At 37.2% G+C, this 21,526-nt stretch overlaps 2 protein-coding genes across 4 annotated transcripts in view; one reads left to right on the top strand and one right to left on the bottom strand.

The window, feature by feature from the left end:
• The window catches only part of LOC108572147, a 77,770-nt gene extending 68,190 nt beyond the window's left edge, over positions 1-9,580 (top strand). Inside the window, exons 2-3 of one of the 3 annotated variants that reach the window (XM_017934342.1) lie at positions 2,985-3,037; positions 7,085-9,580. In XM_017934342.1, coding sequence (XP_017789831.1) covers positions 2,985-3,037; positions 7,085-9,150 — 2,119 coding nt within the window. In that variant the 3' untranslated portion in view covers positions 9,151-9,580. The remainder of the gene's footprint in view (positions 1-2,984; positions 3,038-7,084) is intronic. The other 2 variants (XM_017934343.1, XM_017934344.1) reach the window with 2 other exon arrangements.
• Positions 9,581-12,458: 2,878 nt separating this feature from the next.
• LOC108572129 (insulin-like growth factor-binding protein complex acid labile subunit) lies at positions 12,459-21,372 on the bottom strand. Its single transcript, XM_017934323.1, has 6 exons — positions 20,979-21,372; positions 20,212-20,518; positions 19,183-19,411; positions 15,118-15,713; positions 14,428-14,830; positions 12,459-13,451 (listed from the first exon to the last, which is right to left on the bottom strand). The coding sequence occupies exons 1-6, from the start codon at positions 21,180-21,182 to the stop codon at positions 12,842-12,844; spliced, it is 2,349 nt and encodes a 782-aa protein (XP_017789812.1). The 5' UTR covers positions 21,183-21,372; the 3' UTR covers positions 12,459-12,841.
• Positions 21,373-21,526: the final 154 nt, after the last annotated feature.

Here is a 21,526-nt window from a genome sequence, read left to right as displayed (position 1 = left end):
CTTCTCTCATCTTACGCTCCTTTTTCCTTGAATTCTTTATTCTCTCCTCGTTAATCCCTTTGTGTTGCAATTCACAAAGTAGAATTTAATCTGAAACTTCGAGAACGTGTTCATTGCTCGTCGATACAAACGACGTGTTGTCAATGAAAATGAGGAAACGGTGTAATTGTACGAAACGGTGCCGATTCTTTTCTTCTTCTTCTTCACTGTGGTTCACGGAAATGGAAGGGCGTACATCTCACGGACACTTTCGTCTTCCGCGTATCAAGAGGTACACGACCTCCTGAAGCGACTTCTGGAACTGCCGAGTCTGTTAGAAGCACGTGGTGAACTGGACCACGAGGCTGCGAAGATACCGTTAAGCGCGTAACCGGCAAAAAGTCGAGCCGTGACCAAACGGGTGTGTATGCTCGTTGCCACGTTCTTCGGAAGTTTCTACCACCAGCCATTGTCAGCTTCTGTACTTTTATCGTGTCGCTCGAGATCAATCGACTGTGGATTCTGTGCGTTTCTTTCACTCCCGGTGTTGCGTTTTTTGCCACCGAACGTCGACGAAAGGATATCACGATCGCGTTCAACTTGGATTTGTTCTCGCTTTAAACGAAGTTGAAACGCTTCGCGGAACCTTTCAAGTGACTTTTACGGTGACATTTTCAACGAACACTCTTTTCCTGTCCGTTGAGAACGGATTACAGCACTTGGACAATTTCGAATGATTTCATTGAACAAATATGGCGGCTACAAGAAGCGTTCATACTTTATTGCTGCGATTTTGGTATTTATACCGGGTGAACCGTCTAATATGATCGTTCTTCGGTTATTCTGTTGTTATTGGACGGATCGAAATTTTCTTTGTGCCGCAAAATATGATTCAAAGAGGCCTTTGTGATACATTTTTCTATCAGTCCATTTATTTTCCAACTTTTTAAGGTTAGCTTCAGTTTTTTTTTATGTATAACCGTACAGTCTTTTTTGGCTATGAGTTAGCAAGCAAGGGAGTATAACGAAAAATTTTGTTTATTTGAAGGAAGGAAGAAAATATACAGAAAAAAAGTTAGTTTGTCGCTATAGATAACATGTGATGTCTCTAATTTTAAGTTCCAAACTTCTGCAAATTCACTGCATTTTTTTTTTCCTTGCAGTGTTAAAATATCTTTTTGCTGTTTCTTTAGTTCAGATTGAGAAAAAGATATTTTATGCTCGCCGAACTCATATTAACATCCGTTGAGAAACCGTCACAAATCCGTGATCACGTTAGGTGGTTCACCCGGTATATCGATTAAATAGGTTCGCACATACTGCAGTCTGTTTAGAAAAATTTGCCGTTATGGAAATGAAATATAGAAAGGTATAAGTATACAGTGAATATTGTTTAGACCTACTGTGCATACGCATATACAGGTTATGGTAAAAATGGTGGCACAAGCGGAAAGGTGACGATTACTTTAAAAATAACTCAAAGGTGTATAACAAAATTTCGTCTTCCAAGGCTCAATTTTTATTTCTATTAGTGATTATTTTTATCCATATTAGTGCTAATGGGTATTAACAGAGATAATGAAAACAATTTTCGAATGATTTGAGAAAGTAGAAAACCGTTTACATTTCTTTAATTTGTTGAGTGAAATTTGCTACGAGAAATGTAAAAGGTATTGTTAAAAATTTTGTTAACGCCAGTCTCATCATTCAAATCATATTGTCATTAACGCTGATAGACATTGATACGAAAATAGACGAATACAGTGAATGATAAAATGGATACACTAGCAATTATCTGTGAATGCTATTTTGTACTTGTAACTTACTATTGCATAAAGAATTATCTTTCTACTGGTACCATCATTTTTGTACCACGATCGAGTATGCGAGGAATTACGGTTGGTCCTAATAGATGATCTGAAAAAATGTATCTGCGATAAATAATTTCTCATTAAAGCAGAAATTTGATAGGAGTTTGTATAATGATAACCGTTCAAATATCCCCTAATTATATAGAACGTATACCATTATGTACTTGGATATCGAATTAATATTTACATCTAATTACATAAATTCATTTTATATGAGTCACGGAGTAACGTTTGATAAGATGTTTAATCTAACTTTGAATAAATGTTAACCGATACGTGTTTTATTAGTTAAAGAAAAGAAAAAGGAAAGTACTTTTATGTGAATAATCAGAAATTACGCCAGCTTGTATGTGGCACGCATGTACGGTTACGAACATGATGACGTTGCTCTTTGAACTCGAAGAGAACAGGTAATGTTGGTATGACACACGTTGCGGTACAGTAAGAGTTGAGAAATGTGAAAGAACATAAGATTGCCACTAAGAGTAAGGGAAACTAGCTTGTTCAGTACTCACAATTATCACGTAATAGCTTTTACTAGACATGCACGGGGTAGTTATTGTTATCTATTTACCTGACATTTGTAACGTCGGTCAAGCTGATACGTATTTCACATTTTTATCTTTTTCTTTGGGAAAATGTAATTCACGATAGGCAGATTTTCATATTGTGCAATTTTCTGCCGCGTATTGATACGTAACTGTATACGAAATAACATTTGATACCGATAACGAGAATTTTACGTTTCAAATTTCATATTTAATCTATTATATAAATTTAATCTACGATCAACCAGAGATTCGGGGCTTTACAGAGGTATTTCATTTTTGCGAATACTTCTCGGAGGAAAAGTTCCGTCGCTTGCATACGTATAATGCTTCTCGATTTTAGTTAATTTTTACGAACTGGATATTTGTATGCGTGAAAGATTGCGTCACTAGAAGAGAATCAGTTTGTTACGCAACGCACAGCGAAATCGGCGATACTATAAATTACAAGATCTTGAATCTAAGAATTCGATGTTTTGGAATGTCGTTGAAAATTTGCGGAATTGTTAATAAGACACGTTTTCGGTATTTTAAGCGCTGTAACTGTTCGCCGTTCTATTTTTATGTTTGTATTATTTCGTTACAGATGCTTTCAAAATCACTGTGCTGCTGAAGCTACCGAGTCTGATCAAATAAATCGTGAGTATTCCGTTACGAATGCTTCCCTTTATATGAAGTCCCACTCGGCACTACGAACGTATTCAGATCTATAAATAGTAGGATCGATAGGTGCTTGATTTTTGTGTCGCGGCGCGAAAGAATTACGAATTCTAAGGTAAAATCTTTAATATTCGTTGGCCATGACCTATCTTCATCCACGCGGCGGATCAAAACGCTGCGAGACTGCTTTGCGCAGTACGTAGCTACTTAAGCTCTATTAACCGTTGCGTCTGTTTGCAAATTAGGCTCAGAAGTTGTCAGAATCATCTGGTGGGTGTGTACACATCTACTCGTTCATGTCACTTGGAGTTTAGGTCGATGGAATTATCCAACGAGAACTCGTGCAGTTCTGTAGTACACTTCGTCGCGTGTTCATATATTTACAATATTTGGGTCAAAATTTCGCGTACAATTTTGCACGGTGTTACATTTAAAATTTCACTAAGTTTCGCACGCAATCGTTTATTAGGTTAAAAATGAATTATTTCCAACTTTTGGGCGCAGTTAAATACTTTCAACGGAATACTTTCCATTATTGTTGACGATCTTTTGCCAGCTTTCAGACAGTTTGCGAATACCATCGCGATAGAAACTTGGTGGCTTTGAAACAATTATGTGAACCCAGTCGGAAAGAATTCATTTCTACACCCGATACCTACTTACGCGATACCTTTCCAACAACATTAAACCTCTGCATTATCTTCCCCATTCTTTTTTTCTTACTTTTACAATAATACTTTGAGAATGAAATTCCTGTTAGATCGTTCAGAATTTGTAGTCGGGGCAAATACTACACAATAGCATTATCGTTCAAAGAGCATTATCGCGGTTTATACAGCACAAAACATAAAGATCAAGATGGCAGACCTTTGGGAACTGATATTCCAAACAACTGCATTAATTATTCGCGCTATCACTCCGTTGTTATTTAGCAAAGGGTACTGGTTATCTTACACACAGCGGTTGTAAAAATTTGAAGGCGTACAAAGGATGCACAGTGCGTTGATGCGAAGAAGCTGGCTAACCCGGTTGCGATTGAGAGGAGGAGTTTAATGCTCGCGCATTCTCGCGAAAACTTGGCACATTGAACGACGACATTTCTTCTTTTCATCTAACGATCGCGGTGTGTGTATATCGAGATTACCAGTGACGTCACGTAATACCGACAACGTGGATGGGTATGCAAACTAATGCAAATAACGTGTCGAAAGTGTCTGACTTCTCTTCAGTCCATCTAAATAGTCCTTGTCCGTATAGAATAGTTGAGGCGGCAATATGGCGGCTGAACGTGGCATTTAAGGATAGAAAGAAATCGTGTATTTCTTCGTGTCGGCATATATACTTGACCTCGGGGCATTCTGGGAAAAATTTGTTAATTTTGAAACGCATAGAAATTCCTTTTAGCTTACGTTTAGGTTGAACGTTTCGGGTACGAAGAAGTTGACAATTCGGATCTACAAAGAATACGTTTTGTGGATTTATGCCGGTTATATACATATGTACATGCTAAAGATTTCATCGAAATCGGTTGACGCAGAAACAAGCGACAGGCGTCGGAAGATGTGAGAATGTTTAAATTTGTTACAGTTATACTAGACTAACTGCGATTTTCGCAATTTTTATCCGTTTACCGCTCATAGGAACGTTAACCGATATCGATGAAATTTTGCGGCATGTGTGTATATAGGTGACATACACTACCGGCCAAAAATTTGGAATCAATTTATCCCATTTCGATTGATATAAATTCTGAAAAATTCGTTAAAATGTTCTTAAAATTGCTTACTTTTTTCTGGAAATGTTTGTGTAGCTTGCAATGCACAGTGGTTCGAAACATTTGGCCGGTAGTGTAGATCTGTAGAACGTATTTTTTTAATTTTCATTAGGGGCTCGAATAAAAAAATTGTAAAAAGCGACCTTTGTTATTGTCTTCGCGATTCATGTAGTAACCTAATCCTTCTAACTTCTCAAGAAAGCTCAAGTCGTTTGGTCCAATTTTAAAGAAGGTATTTCGTGTCAAAGGATGTTGGCACATTTCTGTCCCTGACTGTGTGCAGAACGACTTTAGAAACTGCGAGGATGCGATCTTTTTTTTAAGTAAACGTAGGAAAATTTAACAAAGTCTACGTTCCTGCGATAAAATTGTTTTTGCAAATGTTACAATGTATATGCAATATGGAATTGCTTTTTGTTTTCAATGGAATTCTGTTTTCCTCCTTGAGAGGAATGAGAACGAGGAATTAATACTTTGTACATTTTTTGGTAGTATTTCAACACTATACTTTACTTCCGTCATAACAATATTCGTTTCTTTGATATTAATTTCACGGAACGTTGGTTTCTTCGTGTTTATTTATTCGACTTTGGCCCTTTAATGTAAATGCAATCAATTAATAAGCAAATTTAGTCCTGAACTCGTTTTTCATTTTGTCTTGTATTCAAGGTTATGTTTATCAAGTTTGTTCAAGTGGAAAATAATGAAGCAATTAAAGTGGAAAAATGGACATTTCTTGGAATTTACGCTGTCCTCTGTGTTTGACGACTATAGGTTCGACCAAATATTAGAATTCCAAATATTTTTAACGAGATAGAGCGGAAACACATCTTTAAACCAACTATTTAACAGAAATTCACCAGAAGGAATAATTTTCTGAGAGATAAAGTTTATTCACTTTCTTTTCGTTTTTATCGATGATTTAAAGTATAGAATCAGAATTAATTGCTGAAGTGTAAGTGGCGCATAGCTCGACAATAATACCAGAAACGTGAAAAAACATGTAGGAAGATGTTTCAAATGTAACGGTAGAACGTTTGAACACTCATTGCAATAAAACAATTTTATCTCGTAAACGAGTCGTTTTTCTACTTTATTATTCCAGTACTTTTATACGGAAATGTGTGAAAGAATCGTTGTATGCAGAGAAAGGTGCATAGTTCCATTAAAATTACATATTACACGTACATTAACGCAGAAACGATTTTAACACAGTAATATAAACTCCATTAAACCATAGAATTTTGTCCCCCATTATTTTCTCCTATTTTCACTCACAGAACGATTGTACCTGGTCCTCATTTTTAGAATTATCCTATATTTCTCTCCCGTGATATAATTTTCTAGCCTGTGATTAGAAAGCTATCACTTACAAAAATATTATATTACCTAGAAAAGTATATTACACCAGAATGATACCGGTGTCACATCATGAAATGAATTGCCTTTTATCATTAGTTCCATACTGAAAGTAGCCATACATTAATGATAGTAATAAAGCACTTAAAGCAACTGCCAAGATAACTACATTTATAACGATGCTTTACAATCACCTACATTGGGGTATACCGATAAACCGTTGAAGTTATGTTAAGGAGTAACGTCATCGTTTCAATTGCTTCTCACACACGTGCAGCCTCTGATATGCCAATTTTCAACGAAAATCATCATTATTCGTAATTCTAACAGAAATCTGATTATTTTCAGTACTTCACACCTAATAAGATAGATAAAACACCTTTGAAAATTTTATCAGAATTTTGTGTACCTATTTACCAATTTAGGCATGTAGAATTTTGTCGTCATTAACAATGGTATGCTTTACCTCCGTTGATAGTTCTCACGATATCCTTCACTATTAACCTAAAATAGAGACAATGTGAAATCGATAGAGGTGTGCGAGAAGCTGAAAATGTCGGGTCGGGTCGGATCGAGAATTTTTCTCGGGATCGGGTCGGGTTGTTCCCGAAAGTATCTCGCGACTCGAGACTGTCGGAATTCACGAGAATTTCGAGAACCCAAATCACGTTTCTAGACTAACTGTAATATGATCATAATACGCGCCCTAAACTTGTCCCGAAACGTGATTCGGATTCTTGAAATTCTCGGGAATCCCGACAATTTCGAGTCGCGAGATACTTTCGTGAACCCGACCCGACTCGTTCCGAGTATCGGGTTCCCGACATTTTCGAGTTCTCGCACACCTCCAGAAATCAAGTATAAACTAATCGTAAATTGTTTTGTTTCCACAGGGAAACAGAATTGCAAAATGCAAGCAACACTGCTCCCGTTATTCTTAATCCTCCTGAATTACTCAGGATGGGCCAGTGGTCGATGTGCCTTGCAGAACGGTACCACGGCTCTCTGCGACGAACTCGACGATGTGAAGTACATCGAAACTCACGAACTCGACTCATTGAAGATTTCTGTGTCTGAATCTGTTCTCCATCCGGGACATTTCTACAATCTGACCAGTCTTCGACATTTGGACCTCTCGGGAGGTAGTATCGAACGAATCGAACCGGGAAGTTTGGACAAATTGACCAATCTAAGGAGATTAGATCTTGCGGGAAATCGTATTGGACACTTGGAATTGAGTTCTATGGATGGTCTGAATCATTTGCACAGCCTGATCCTTCGCAAGAACAATCTTGAACAGTTGCCGCCGGTTTTGGCCCGCTTAAAAGTTCTTAAACACCTCGACGTCCAAGGTAATCCGTTGCAATGTAATTGCGCTACACTCAAGGTGAGAGATCTAATCGTAAAGAGGGGCGTGAAGATCTCGAAAACAGTACTCTGCGCTGGTCCGAGTAACGTGAAAGGAACGCCGTTGCTTAAACCGGACGCAACGGTTGTGTGCCATTTCGAGGAGCAGGATCGCGAAATGCAGAATGACGAGGCGTACAGAAACTCGGGTGAAGAAGACGGTTCCGGAGACTTGCTCGAGAAGGAGAACGACAGCGAAGAGTATGCAAAGGCAACGAGCGTTTCCGCCGAGGTGCTGCAGGAAGTAGAGACACCGGCCCCTAAAGTTTCTACCGTAGCTGAAACGAAACCGACCGAACTGTCGCGGGAATCCACTAGCGATGTCGAAGGAACAGTAGTCCCGGGTGAAACCACGGATTCTGCCAAGACGTCACTCGACAAAGACGAAGAGTTCTTCGTCGATTTTGGAGAGAACAAGGAGCAAACGTCCACGGTTACGACAGCAACGGAGAAAAATAAAGTGTACAAAGACGCTCTGTTTGATCCTGTGGAGGGTTCCGGAGATGTGGAGGAAGGCTCCGGGGAAGGTTCCGGAACCGGCATGTTCTTCGACGATTGGAAGAAGATCGACGAAGAACGGAAATCGAACGAAAAGGAAGAACCATCGAGCAATGGGTTGTTGGATATATTAGGTATCTTTTGGAGCACGACGATGTCTTCGACTGTAAAAGAGGATCCCGACTTGGAAGAGGAGCAGTTCATCGACGCATCTTTGACGAAAGGGGTCGACGAAGAAACTGTCGTGACAGAGAAGATTTCTTTGGACGAGGCAGTGTCCAGTACCACCGACATGACTACCAAAGCTGCCACTAACGAAATGGTCATAGTCGATGGCGAAGCGAACGACATGACGAAATTGGGCAAAGTGAAAGTCAAGGATGAGGACGTGAACGACGAATTGGCCGAAGTGTCACCTGCGAAACAGTCGAAGAAAGGGATGGGCTCTTATGTCGTTCTTGCCGCTTTGTTAGCAGTCCTGGCGACTCTCATAGGATTCGCGGCTTACAAGGGTGACTTTTGCAGGAAAAAGAGGAAACGCGACGACGTCGAGAACGGCACTGAATTGAAAGACATGCAGAAGGCTTTGCTGGAAGCCGGAAATACGGTGCAACCAAAGATAGCTTCGAACGGGAACGTGGAGAACGCTCCTCTGGTTGAAGACACGACCGACCACGGGGAGATAAAAGATTCCGACGATCGTCAGGTTATGGCAGACGTACAAAAATCCTCGAACGGAATTTCCGACCGGGCGGAGCCAGTAAAACCGCCGCGTGCGGTCACTCCGCAAAATGATCAGAGAAGCAGAGAAAGTGGTGACCAGAGGGACGAGAATTCTCTGAAAGATGATCTATTATCGACGAGGACAAATTCCATAGATCCAGTAACTAATAATAGCCCAATTGCCAGACTACCAGGAGTGAACGGGCCTCCCTTAAGTCCCGGTGCTCAGAGAGTGAAGATCACTTTGCAAGAAAATCCTGACAGCATACCAAGGACGCCTATACTCGTCACAAGAACAATGGCTGGTGAGAATCTAGTCAAGATGCAATGAAGTAGACACGACGAGGAGTTGATCGGATAAAAACTTCGAATGATTCGTGAGAAATATCGAAGATGAGGAGAATTCGAGCAAAGGAAAGAAGGAATGGGATGTGGGAATGTTGAAGGGGTCGAAGTGGATATCGGTGTGACGGTGTATTCCGATTTAAAGGATTCTTAATGCCGCCAGTGTTCCTAGGCTCGTGCTTGATGGCCCTTGATCCCAGTGGATTATTTACGATAAAGTGAGACGTACAATTATGTTATATTTTAGTTGGTATTACGCGTGTGGAACGGGTTGGTCGCCTTTTGTAGCGCGGAGTCGACAATAAGCAGGAGGAACGAGCGATTCTGTGAAACGAGATTGTTTGTACATATCCGCAGATAATAGTCGTATTTGTGGATGGAAAATATTTGATACATTTTATATATGTGTATGCAATATTAGCACACTAGTCAGTTTCTCTTAAGGATCTTCCTTCTCGTGTAAACTTGAACGGATGTCAATTACGATAAGTTCCATTAGAATCCTCTGAACTCGAAGTGTAGCATTATCGCACTTGATGTAACTTCAATATTGCTGTAACGATGAATATCTTTTCCGTTGGACATATTAAATCGTTTAGACTTGATGAATTGTTTGATCGAACTGTTCATATTGTTCTAAAGACGTACTATAATGTGCTGATAGTAAAAAAGAAATGTTTCGTTTCGTGATATTAAATTCCGAAAGGTAAAAAGAACATTTCGACTTTCGTTAGCGAAACTTAAAACTTAACAATCAAAAAAAGAATTAATTTATATAAAATTTATATCGAATATATTTATAATAATCATTCCAGATTTATCATATCATTCTATCCAATAATTGTTGTCGTCGACAGCAAACGGCACGGAATAGAATAATATAAAGTAAAATATTCGAAGGTAGATTATAAGTAGGAATAACCGATGTATTCGAGATCCGTTTTAACGTAGAATTAAACTTCCAACGTCTTGAATATGAAATGCCAAATATCTTGTATTCGAGTGGGTATGAAACTTACTGTTTGCGGTTTCTTAGAAATTTCGAAACTACCGAGTAACTTTTTCTACAGAACATCCACAAGAATAATTGTTATATTATAGATAAGTCGATTTATCGAAATCAATGCTACAGATGTTAATGTTAAACGTTGTTCAGGTATTTGTTGAAATTCATCGAAAGTGATAGGAACTATCGGGAAACATTCGAGAGATACGAAATGTACCGTTAAATTGATAGCTAATTTCTACCATCTAAAAAAAATATTCATCTTCAAAAAAAAAAAAAAAAAAATTGTTCCTATCACTCTTTTCTACACGTTTTTGCAAACCAAATGCGTTAATAATATGAAAGTATTTATCATTAAGATAGAGCACAATCCCCGTGCAAAAAATTCTTCCAAAGATGGCACATGCATCCTTGTATTATTGCAGCATATGAATTGTTCGTGGGAATGTGAAGCGTCTTTTTAATTTTCATACAAGCGTTCAGTTTAACCTGTAACGAAGAGAACCATCTCATTGATACTGTGATTAGCACTGAAACGCTAAAAATGGGGTAATCTTTGATTCTACGAGATATCATTGACACATCATTACTGTCGTCATTTACTTTATTTCCTAGATAAGTTGACCGTGAAACATTTATAAAGTATACATTGTTATGGATAAATATGATACCGAGTTAAACCAATCATGTCAATATACTTTTCAAACGTTTATAATTTTAACAGTGGATGCGAAATAAAATATTAATATTTGTCAGACAAACGTTTGTCTTCTATGGTATTTATTCATCCTGTCGTAATATCACGTAATTACGCAACAAATGCATTATACAGGGTGTCATGTAAGTGGTGGTAGAAGCGGACAAATAGCGATTCTACATGAAAAACTAAATCGAAAATATAGAATAAAATTTTCTCATACGAGGCTTCGTTTCCGAGATAATTGAATTTAAAGATTTGCCCCAAACTGTTGCTTCTGCTCATGCTTTTACGTTGATAGACAGTGGTAATGTCACATTTCGCGAAAAAATAGTCTAAACAGAAAACAGTGTAAATGTGTAGCTGAGAGAAAGAATTGTACACGCTTTCACATAATTAAAGCGCCAAAATAACGTATCCTCAGTCCGTGATTCCCAAATTCAAAAAGCCGGACGTCAATTGCAACAATTCGTTTAGTAATGTAAATTTAAACGAAGGAAATGGTTAATAATGGATCATCAATACCTATCGTGTCATTGGAATCGTTTATTAGTACAAACATAAAGCAGAGAGATAGTTAAATGCACCCACACTCGACGTATTTTCAAATACAATTTTCTCGAAAACTAAGCCTCTTATGAAAAAATTTTATTTTACATTTTCGATTCAGTTTTTCATGTAGAATCACCACCTTCTCACTTGTACCACCAGTAACTTTAACTAACTTGTAGTGAAAGCATAGCACCATATTCACAATTATGCACACAGAGGAAAAAGCTACTAATTCTAAGTCACTTTTTAATTAGCTTCTTTTCCAACGGTTTAAATATAGCATGAATGTACATTAGAGAACTAAATGACATAAGTGTCATACACATATTTATTAATATTGACAACTTATAAACGAAGAAATAATATAAAAATAAGAAATTTGCATTTTTCTAAAAATCTATTACAATTTTCTTTGCTGTGTATGCTACGGTAAATTGTATGTACATTAAACTGGTCAAATGATTGATTACAATACGAATAACGCGAGAACGATTGCTTTTAATCATTGTGAAAGTAGCATGAAATTACTGTACCCTTACAGCACCATGCTTCCATCGTTTTATGTTTCAGTACAACTTATGACCGCTTTATACAACAGAAAATATGAACAATGGCTAGAAACTGTAAATTCTATTTATTTACACAATATTTGTTTACTTCTTATAAATTACGTGCAGAAAATGTGTAATTGCATTTTACACTGTGTAACAATTTTTTAAAGAAATTTAAATAACAATCATTAAATACTTTCCTGAGCTAATTCTATTTATTTTTTCTTTGAAAGTTTTTTTAACGAAAGTTGAGTAAAATATTGTGAGAAATATTTAGGTAACAACATGAAAGTGTACGCGAATGAGAATCATTTTCGAAAACAAGATAGTTATGGTATATCTTGAACGAAAAAATTAAACAAAATGTTTCACTCAGTTTGCTAGTTTTATTTTACATATATAATTTTCTCATTTGCAATTAGAACTGTAGAAAATTACGATTACAGATTTCATTCACACTTATAAATTTATATTTCAATTTTGTCGCTACACTCTATATCGCTTTCAACGATTTTAAATGTGTTGTCTTTTTTACTCCTCTGTATTAAATTTGTACAATGTTACCATAAAGAAGTAGAGAAGAGTAAATTTTTGTTGATAGTTTTGGTACGGAATACACCATTGAGCGAAATTTTCACGATTCATTGCATATTTTATCCTTATTCTATTGTTCTAGCAACGAAGTGAAACATTTGATTATCCGATAGAACAACGAGGAAATGTTATTGCTTTATCACTGTTCCGACCTGTAATACTAATTAATCTCTGGGCTGGTAAGATGACGACTGACCACGATTTTTGCAAAGAACTAAATTCTTCGAAGTATCAAAACGTAATGAAAGTTCATGTGAAAAATTTAACCAATTGATTGTTAAAATTCTCGTTCTGTAGTAGATTCTCTATAACCGCCTTTAGGTTCTCTTCGGAGTTCTCTGATGACGATCGATCTACTCGAGCCAACTGGTTGAATATCCGAGTCTTCGTCATCAGTTGAGTGGCCATCGTAAACTGTGTACCTCCGTTTCTTTTTCCTAGTGCTTGGGGTTTGTGGTCTGGAACGTGTTCTTCCGCTAGCCGAATCCATAGAATCGCTTATCACACTCTGCCTTCTGGCTCTACGCGCTGCGTAGACTTTCGAATTCCTTTGACTCAGTGGTAAGTCGGTTCCGCTGTTACCGGCGGAGCTATTCCTCTCTCTTCTAATTCTTTCCTGTCGACGTTCACCCCTTCTGAGCAAGTCGTCTTCGCTCTGAATCCTCTTTTTCGGCCTTCTCGTTCGCCGTTTAACTCTTATATTATCAACAGAACCCATGATACGCGTCGTAGACATTTCTACTGAAATTTCGTCTAAATTGTCCAAGGATCGTGCTAACCTTGGCATCTGTATTGCTTCTTCGTAACTGGGCGGCCCTACTAATTCAAGAGGGTGGATTCTTGGTTCTGGTACGCGCTCAACGTGTTCTTCTTGTGCTGCTTGAGTCCTGTTCAGTGATCAACAGTTAATAATACTTATCTTGCGGACGAAAATCATGAAAAAGTTTCAAATGAATTATGCGTTTATCAAATCAATGAAATTAATTTAGATTTTGTAAACATAGGATACACCTGGAGTCGTATTTTATTTGGACTTCGTTTTAGAATTTTAAAGTATTTCTTGGAACAATTGAATTTGAAATTGTTTATTGTGAAAACTATTTAAATTTCTAGAGTTCAATAATCATACAGATTCTAATAGAATATTAAATCGTACAAAAGATATTTTCTGTTCTTATACAGATAAAGCAGATTCCTGAATTATCCTATATTGATAACACCACTAACTGCAGAATTGTGTTTGCAATTTTTTTACTGTACACAGGTACAATGAAAGTGGATTATATTTGCAATTTTATATTATTCATTTAACGTTGCTGTATTACCATATTTAAGAAAACCACTCTCTTGTTTGAATCATTTATCACATTCTTGCCTTTAAAATGATACAATTCTTCGTTAATTGTTTTATTACACAAAAAGCCATTAAATTTTTACAGAATGCCATTTTCTGTTTATAATAGTTAAGTCACTTCTCGATTATAAAACACTTTTCTAATCATGTAGTATGGCTTAGCATTTTACTGTTGCGAATATGTGAATCGTTTTTTTTTTAAGTGGTTTAAGTCCATTTGTAGCTAAAAAACCTTGTTTCTCTTTAATAATATCAATAACTATTACCACACAACAAAATATAACGTATTTATAATTTTAGAAACATTATACGAAGTTATCAACGTTTGCCAATATTTTTTAATTAATTCAAACGCAAATCTTTAGATATCTCAATATAGGAATAAATAAATTTGTACCACTTTAAAAAAAAAACCCGCTCATGTATAGATTTTCTTATACAGCTAAATGTATGCAATGGTTGAATGTAATTTTCCTTTTCCAATAAAAAACAGTTGCTTTCTTCCCTACCTTCTTTGCCTTAGCAGTCTCAAGGTTTCTAATTGCTGCCTTTGCTCCAAGGCTCTTCTTTTGATCCTCATCATGTGTCTGATGGATACGAAGCTCCCGAATAAAACAACCATCATGAGAAGAGCGATCATTACAAATCCCCAGGTTCTGTCTTTGTTATAATACAAAGGTTCGTTCCACGCGTCGAAACAAGCAGTTATCCAAGTGTAACCGGACACATTCGCCGGTGTCTGACAGAGTAAACTTTGCTCAAAAGTTTTCGCGGGTGGTTCCGTTAGAAAGGAGTACATAAAGAGTAATTCTTTGCAATCGCAACGCCACGGATTGTCCTCTAATTTGATGGTATTTATGTCTGGGTTGTTTCGAAAGATCATCGGATCTATAGCTCCAGTCAATCGGTTTCCTGCAACATTTTTTATTAACCTTAGATGATTACTTTTAACTAATTAACGATTATACTTATTCTAAAAAATCCGTAGTCGAGTATCTAAATTTCCTTCGATCCATTTACGAGGTATAGCTAACAATGTAAAATCAAAATTAACGTTAGTAAATTAGAAGACTTCTTAATGTTTCAAGATTTGTACTGTTTTCCTTGAAAGAGGTAAATTATGAAAAATTCGAACATTTAGCGAACGTCCCTGATTTTTCTTCCCTCTCCAGGATCAATAAGGCAGTTAAAAATCGAACCTGATAAATCGATCCTTATCAGCTGCGGCAAATGGAGAAAGGTGTCTTTGTGTACATCAACTATTCTATTTCTTCGTAAGTCCAAGTTCCTCAACGTCGTTGATTTCAGTCCAGGTGGTATTCTTTCTAGACGATTATCGCTGAAATTGATGCTCCTTACTTTCGGCATGTTTGCCAAAAAGTTTCCATTCATATTACTGATCTCGTTCGATGATGCGTCCAATGACGTCACCGCTGACGTAAGATTTGGAAATTCGTGCAGGGTATTGTAAGATAAATTGAGCAACTTAAGTTCCACATTTTCATGAAATATCAACGGATGAATCATATCTAAATTGTTCACCGATAAGTCTAGCACTTGAAGTTTCACCAAACCCTCGAAGGCGCTCGCGTTCAAATTTTCAATGGCGTTCGTGTTCAAGTACAGAAAACTGAGTTCTCGATTTTTCGCGAAAATTCGATCCGGCAGCATGCGAATTATGTTGTGAGATAGTCGAGCGTGAGTCAACGATGGAAGTCCGTGGAGGCCAGGTCTGTCCAAGTTACATCGCGACACATCTAGCTTCTTCAGTTTTAAGTGTTTCAGTGTTGTGTGTCTGGAAGCAAAATATGTATATATTAATATATGTTACGAAATAGATAGCTATTGTAACTCACAGCTTTCTATTTTCAGTGTTCGCTATTTTCGATTGCACGAGGCTTTTTAAAATTCAAACTTTTTGCCTCCTCACTTAAATTGCAACGAAACAGCGTATTCCTTTAAGAAGGTAACTACTGGGTTTCATTTATGCATTTCTCAGTGCTAGAGTAACGGTTACTAAGTATATCAATTTATTACAGCTGCGGATACTCTTTTCCTAATAAAGATATGATCTTGAAATGACCTTCACCCCTATGGCCTAATTTCTCCCTGAAATACAGTATCTTCCTTCCGATGCATTCTTTGTATCTTTACAAATAGCAAAATAATTAAGGGTAGCAGCCCGACTAGAATTTCAGTTAGGCATGCCTAAAGACGAATGTGGGCCTAATGCGGAAACGATTAGGTACACCTAAATACTGCAAGATTAATCGTTACCGCATTAGGTCCTAATTCGGAAGGAATGATGCATGCCTAAGCTGGGTGGCATGCCTAAAGACGAATGTGGGCCTAATACGGAAACGATTAGGCACACCTAAATGCTGCAAGCCTAATCGTTACCGCATTAGGTCCTAATTCGGAAGGAATTACTCATGCCTAAGTTGGGCATTTCTAACAGTTGCCATACGTGGCCCAAATGGGAGTGGCCGAGCGCACGCTTAGATTGGGCATTCCTAACAGTTGCCATACGTGGCCCAAATGGGGGTGGCCGAGCGCACGCTTAGGTTGGGCACTCCTAACAGTGGCCATATGTGGCCCAAATGGGGCTGGCCGAGCGCACGCTTAGGTTGGGCACTCCTAACAGTGGCTATACGTGGCTGAAATGGGGATGGCCGAGCATAATTCGGAAGGAATAACGTATGCCTAAGTTAGGCATTCCTAACAGTTGCCATACGTGGCTGAAATGGAGGCACACCTAAATTAGGTGGAGTGAGGCTCACAAACTTATATGTAGGAATATTTACAGGCATCTCAGTGTTGGACGTACGCTTGCGTGAGAGCTTTCAACATACAGTGTCTTGAGGTATTCCTCATGAGATTTCATCAATGTCTCCCAATGATAGCCTAATAAAGCTATTCTAATATGGGCCTAATGCGGTTGGCCTCATTGGATAGTCATTGGGAAAGCCTAATGCGGCCCTAACGCGGCTTTCCCAATTAGGCGGTCGTGAATATTCCGCGTTACATACCGCATGCGGGCCTAACAGGCAAATTAGGCTAGCCTAATGCGGACCTAATGTCTGCCTAACTGAAATTTCTAGTCGGGCATGTTTAAGTCAGAAATCTGTACCAAGTGATAAATCACGAATAATTAAGATTTGTGAATATTATATTATAAATAATTAAGTATGTGCATGTAGTAACACTTTAATATGTAAACCTGTAGCAAATTTAGTATAAGGGTGATTCAACTAAGAGTGCAATCTAAATTACTTGTAAACTGTTGGTTACGCGAAAAAATTGTATGGTATCTAGGGGAGCACAGGATGTACTAATTAGTTTATAGAGATATGAAGGTTACCTTGAGTTTCTTAATGATAATGGTTAAAATCTGACTCTGCAGTTGGAAAGAGTAATGAACGCTGAGTGAAAAACGATTAAGGTGTATGGGTCCAGAAACTAATAATTACTGAGATATTCTTCAGGGAATGATGATAAGCTTTCGTAGCCGGCTTGTTCTCCGGATTTGACGCCACTTGACTACTTTCTTTGGGGGCGTCTAAAAAGTGAGCTTAACTGCGAGCCACCAACGACTCCTGAAGATATGAAAAATCGTATCATAAGAGCATGTAATGCTATAACTCAAGAAACACGTCGACATGTGACATTTTCACTTATTCGTCGACTACACACTTGTATTAATTGCAATATACAGTATTTTGAGTATCGCTCACATTAAAAATCGTTCGAAGAATAATATCTCGGTAATTATTAGTTTTTCGACACAAACACTTCAATAGCTTTTTACTCATCGTCCAACACTCTTTTCAACTGCAGAGTCAAATTTTACCCATTATCATTAAGAAACTCAAGGTGACCTTCATATGGCGATAAGAAAGCGAAATAGCAATACAACTTTCGTTTACTTTCGTAGAACGGGACGTTGTGATAATGCACTGCGTGTAGTAATAAACACTTATCGCGTGACTAATTTTGCATGGTACAATTCAACGTGCAAAGTTAGTACATTCACGTGACCCATTTTCCTAAAGTGTGCAGTAATTATACTAAATCACACACTTTTCGTGAGCAAAAAAAGAAAAAGTTATTTGAAAACTCCAGTTTTACAAAATTTCTGTTAACAAAGCTTAAATCTGGTGTAATTCAGTACAACAAAATCAGTTCCTCAAAATAATACTTATTACCTTCCACGGCTAATTTATTACAAATTGAACTCATTCTAATCTTCATTTCAAATGTTCCTCAAACTAAGGTAAAAAATGTAAATAAATTCACTCTCGTTTAAATCACAAATTAAATATCTACACCCTACACATGCAAACTTTATAAACTTTTCGCCTACTTCACATACATTTATAAATAGTTAATTCAACAATAAAAACTCGAATTACTACGTATACTAAATCTAGATCAAAGAGGAGATATTGTTCAGGTACTGCAGATTGAAGAGATTAAATAAATAAGGAGAGATTTACTAATTTGATCTAGAGTGAATCTGAGAAAGACAGTACTCTACCAGAAGGAAAAAACATAACGAAACGTAATCTTATTTGAGCATTTTTTCAATTTTCCATAAATAATCACGTTTCTCTATCATATCGATTTCATTTTATACATATTTTAATACAGATCGTTGTCATTTAATATTAAATATGATTCCTTGTTTCATTTAGTACCAAATACGATTCATAACTCTCATGAATCCATTACCCTTCTGTTACTTTGTTGCACTTTAACCGAAAAAATCCACGTTTTCGAAGCCGACGATACTTGTTCGAACTTCCTTTTACATATTTATGCCTTCTGTAAGATTCTATCGTCGATTCATAGCACTTTGCCTTTAGTTTCAACTCTTTGAAGATCATGAAGTCGAATATGTCCAACGTACGCTTAGTAAATGTTATCAACGTAACTAATGATCCTCTACACCTTTGTCCAATGAAAACAGTTAACATGTTCACGAATTTGTGTATTTTCATTCGAAAGAAGTACACTTTTATTACGATTTATTTTAGAGAGCAATTTAAATGGTAACCTACGGCGCATGCTGCTTTTCACGCAAGTAGACAAACAACTGTCTGAAATTCCCATTCGTGTGTACACAAGACGATTACTTTAATATTTCGTTTGGAATATTTCTTTGTATTATAGCTAAAATTTAGTTGCTTTCGTTATAATTAATTCCTGAACGTTTTTCGCGTCACCTTAAGGAATAGCTTCTGCCTAGAATTTCACTAGCTTGCCTGGTACTGTAGACTAATGTAGGGTTGTTGGAAAGTTGAAGCTCCAGGAGTTCTGGCAATCCACTGAAAGTATCGGGACCCAGGTAATTCAAACGACAGTCAGACATATCAAGCCAGCGTAATTTTGGGCTCCACACTTTCTGGATTAATTTCAACGGGTTCCCTGCTAAGCTAAGAGTAGTCAACGCTTTCAGGCCGTCTAAGGATGTATTACTCAGCTCCCGTATTCCTGTTAAATAAAAGTACATTAATGAAAACCTCGTGATTATTGTTAGCGAGTAAAATTTTTCAAAAGAAGGATGTACGTATGAGAAACAAATTCTGTTGTCTGACCTTTTTGGTTGAAAATCTCGAAAAATACGCGAGCACCATGTGATAAATAAATATTTTAAATATTGTAGAAGAGTTAATAGTGCTTGCTCTTAGAACCTTCTACAGGTCTATGCAAGAGTTTCCATCATTTGAGAATCGATGCCATTAAAAGGCACTGTATGTTTCTTTTCTTATTTAAATTTTCACAGTTAGTATTTATACTGAATACAGTATTGATATTGTATTATTAGTATTCTCTATTAACACTTTGCACTCCAATGACGCTGTTACAGCGTAATTACTTTGGAAAACTTTAAAATGTAAAATTCAGGTTCTTTTTATACTATTAAAATAATGCAAATTAGAAATCTCTTTTTTTTTCCAAAACTTTGGGTTTTCAAAAGTTTCACTGTACAAGTGTGTACAAGTGTACTGGAGTTGCTGATTAATCTTATCAACAAATGCTTGGAGTACAGAGGGTCGATTGTAATAACTACAATATAATTCCATAATAACTATATAGTATTAATATCACATTATTGCAGTATTATTATGAGAACTAATTATAAACATAATAAAAAGTTAATACACATTCTCGAAATAAGTACGATGGAAACTTTTGGATAGACCTAATACATACGTACACATTCAAACATTTGCGGATTCAGCATAAATGTTCGAAGGGTATTTGACACGTGAATTAGAACATTATCGTACCGCAATGACTAGCATCCAGAACTGTAATATTAGCGCTTATTAAACCCTCCAAACTGGATAATGGATTTCTCGACAGATGCAGAACCAGTAAAGATGGCAATTGCCGAACGGAATTAATATCAATGACGTCGTATATTTTGTTGTCGCTTAGATCCAATCTTTTCAAGCTTTTTAGGAAACTTATATCCTCGGGCAGTGAACTTAATTTATTCCTTGCTAAATTCAGGTACTGTAAATCTATCAGTCGATTAACATCACTAACTGTGATATTCGTCAGCAAATTATTCGATAAGTTTAGTTGCTCCACCTAAAACATGATTAAGTGATCACTGATCAACGATAGCGTATTTATACGGTACATGTGTGACAATTTCTCGGGTGTATTTCACAAGGAACATTGGCGAACAGCTACTGTTTATATTTGAGAAGAATATCAGGGAAAAATAGCATTTTCGCACGATGGCGCAATTTATGCAACACATTCTTCTGCTTTTGAATGAAAACTTGCAGTTGAGAATTTTTTGAAAAATCATCGAGAAGTATCTAGATATATATTAGATATCTGTTAAATCTTTTTCCCCATCTATACCGTTACATTTATATAAGTGACTCATTGGTAGTTGCGTTTTCAACGAGCAACGCGATAAAGTATAGGAAGTGTCTGTCAAACGGCCATTAATCGAAGTCTTCTTTGTATTCCTTCGAAAAGTGCTTGTACACGACACTATTCGTCGTTGGTTTCGATCTTATCGGACAAGTTCACTTACCATGTCGCTTATATTTTCGGGGAATATTTCCAAACCTTGCTGCGAGCAGGTGACGGTTCTTGGTTGTTGGTCGAGGTGGCACAAACACCTTGTGGGACAAGTACTTTGACATAGTGCGATCGAGAAAATTCCCAAGTACGTGGCGAATAAAGAGAGTAAACGGCAAGAGGTCATTATCCGGTCCTTCATGTTCTCTACTATCATACGCGATCGCGTGATGTCCCATGGAAATCACATTTTCACCGAAGGGAAAACGTGCAACGGTTTCTTCAACAGAGGCACCGCGTATCCATTTTCCTCGATTCACGACTATCCATTTTCACTGTCCGTCGAATTTTTTGAAGAAGTAAGGCGGTGTGACGAGGATCGATGAGTGGCTCAACAGTGCTCGGAACCGTTCTGAAAACTACTGAGTACTTATCTTTGATAAGTAACGCGGGATATGCCGCATGATATCTCCGTAAGATAACTCGAGCGTGCGGCGAGGTGTTGAGAGCATTATTCCCGGTAATAGACGAAAGAATTGTGTAGATATATCAACGAATGTA

This window comes from Habropoda laboriosa, unplaced genomic scaffold, assembly GCF_001263275.1.
Source record: "Habropoda laboriosa isolate 0110345459 unplaced genomic scaffold, ASM126327v1 scaffold136, whole genome shotgun sequence".
Lineage (NCBI taxonomy): Eukaryota > Metazoa > Arthropoda > Insecta > Hymenoptera > Apidae > Habropoda > Habropoda laboriosa.
This window is presented reverse-complemented; position numbering and strand designations above follow the sequence as displayed.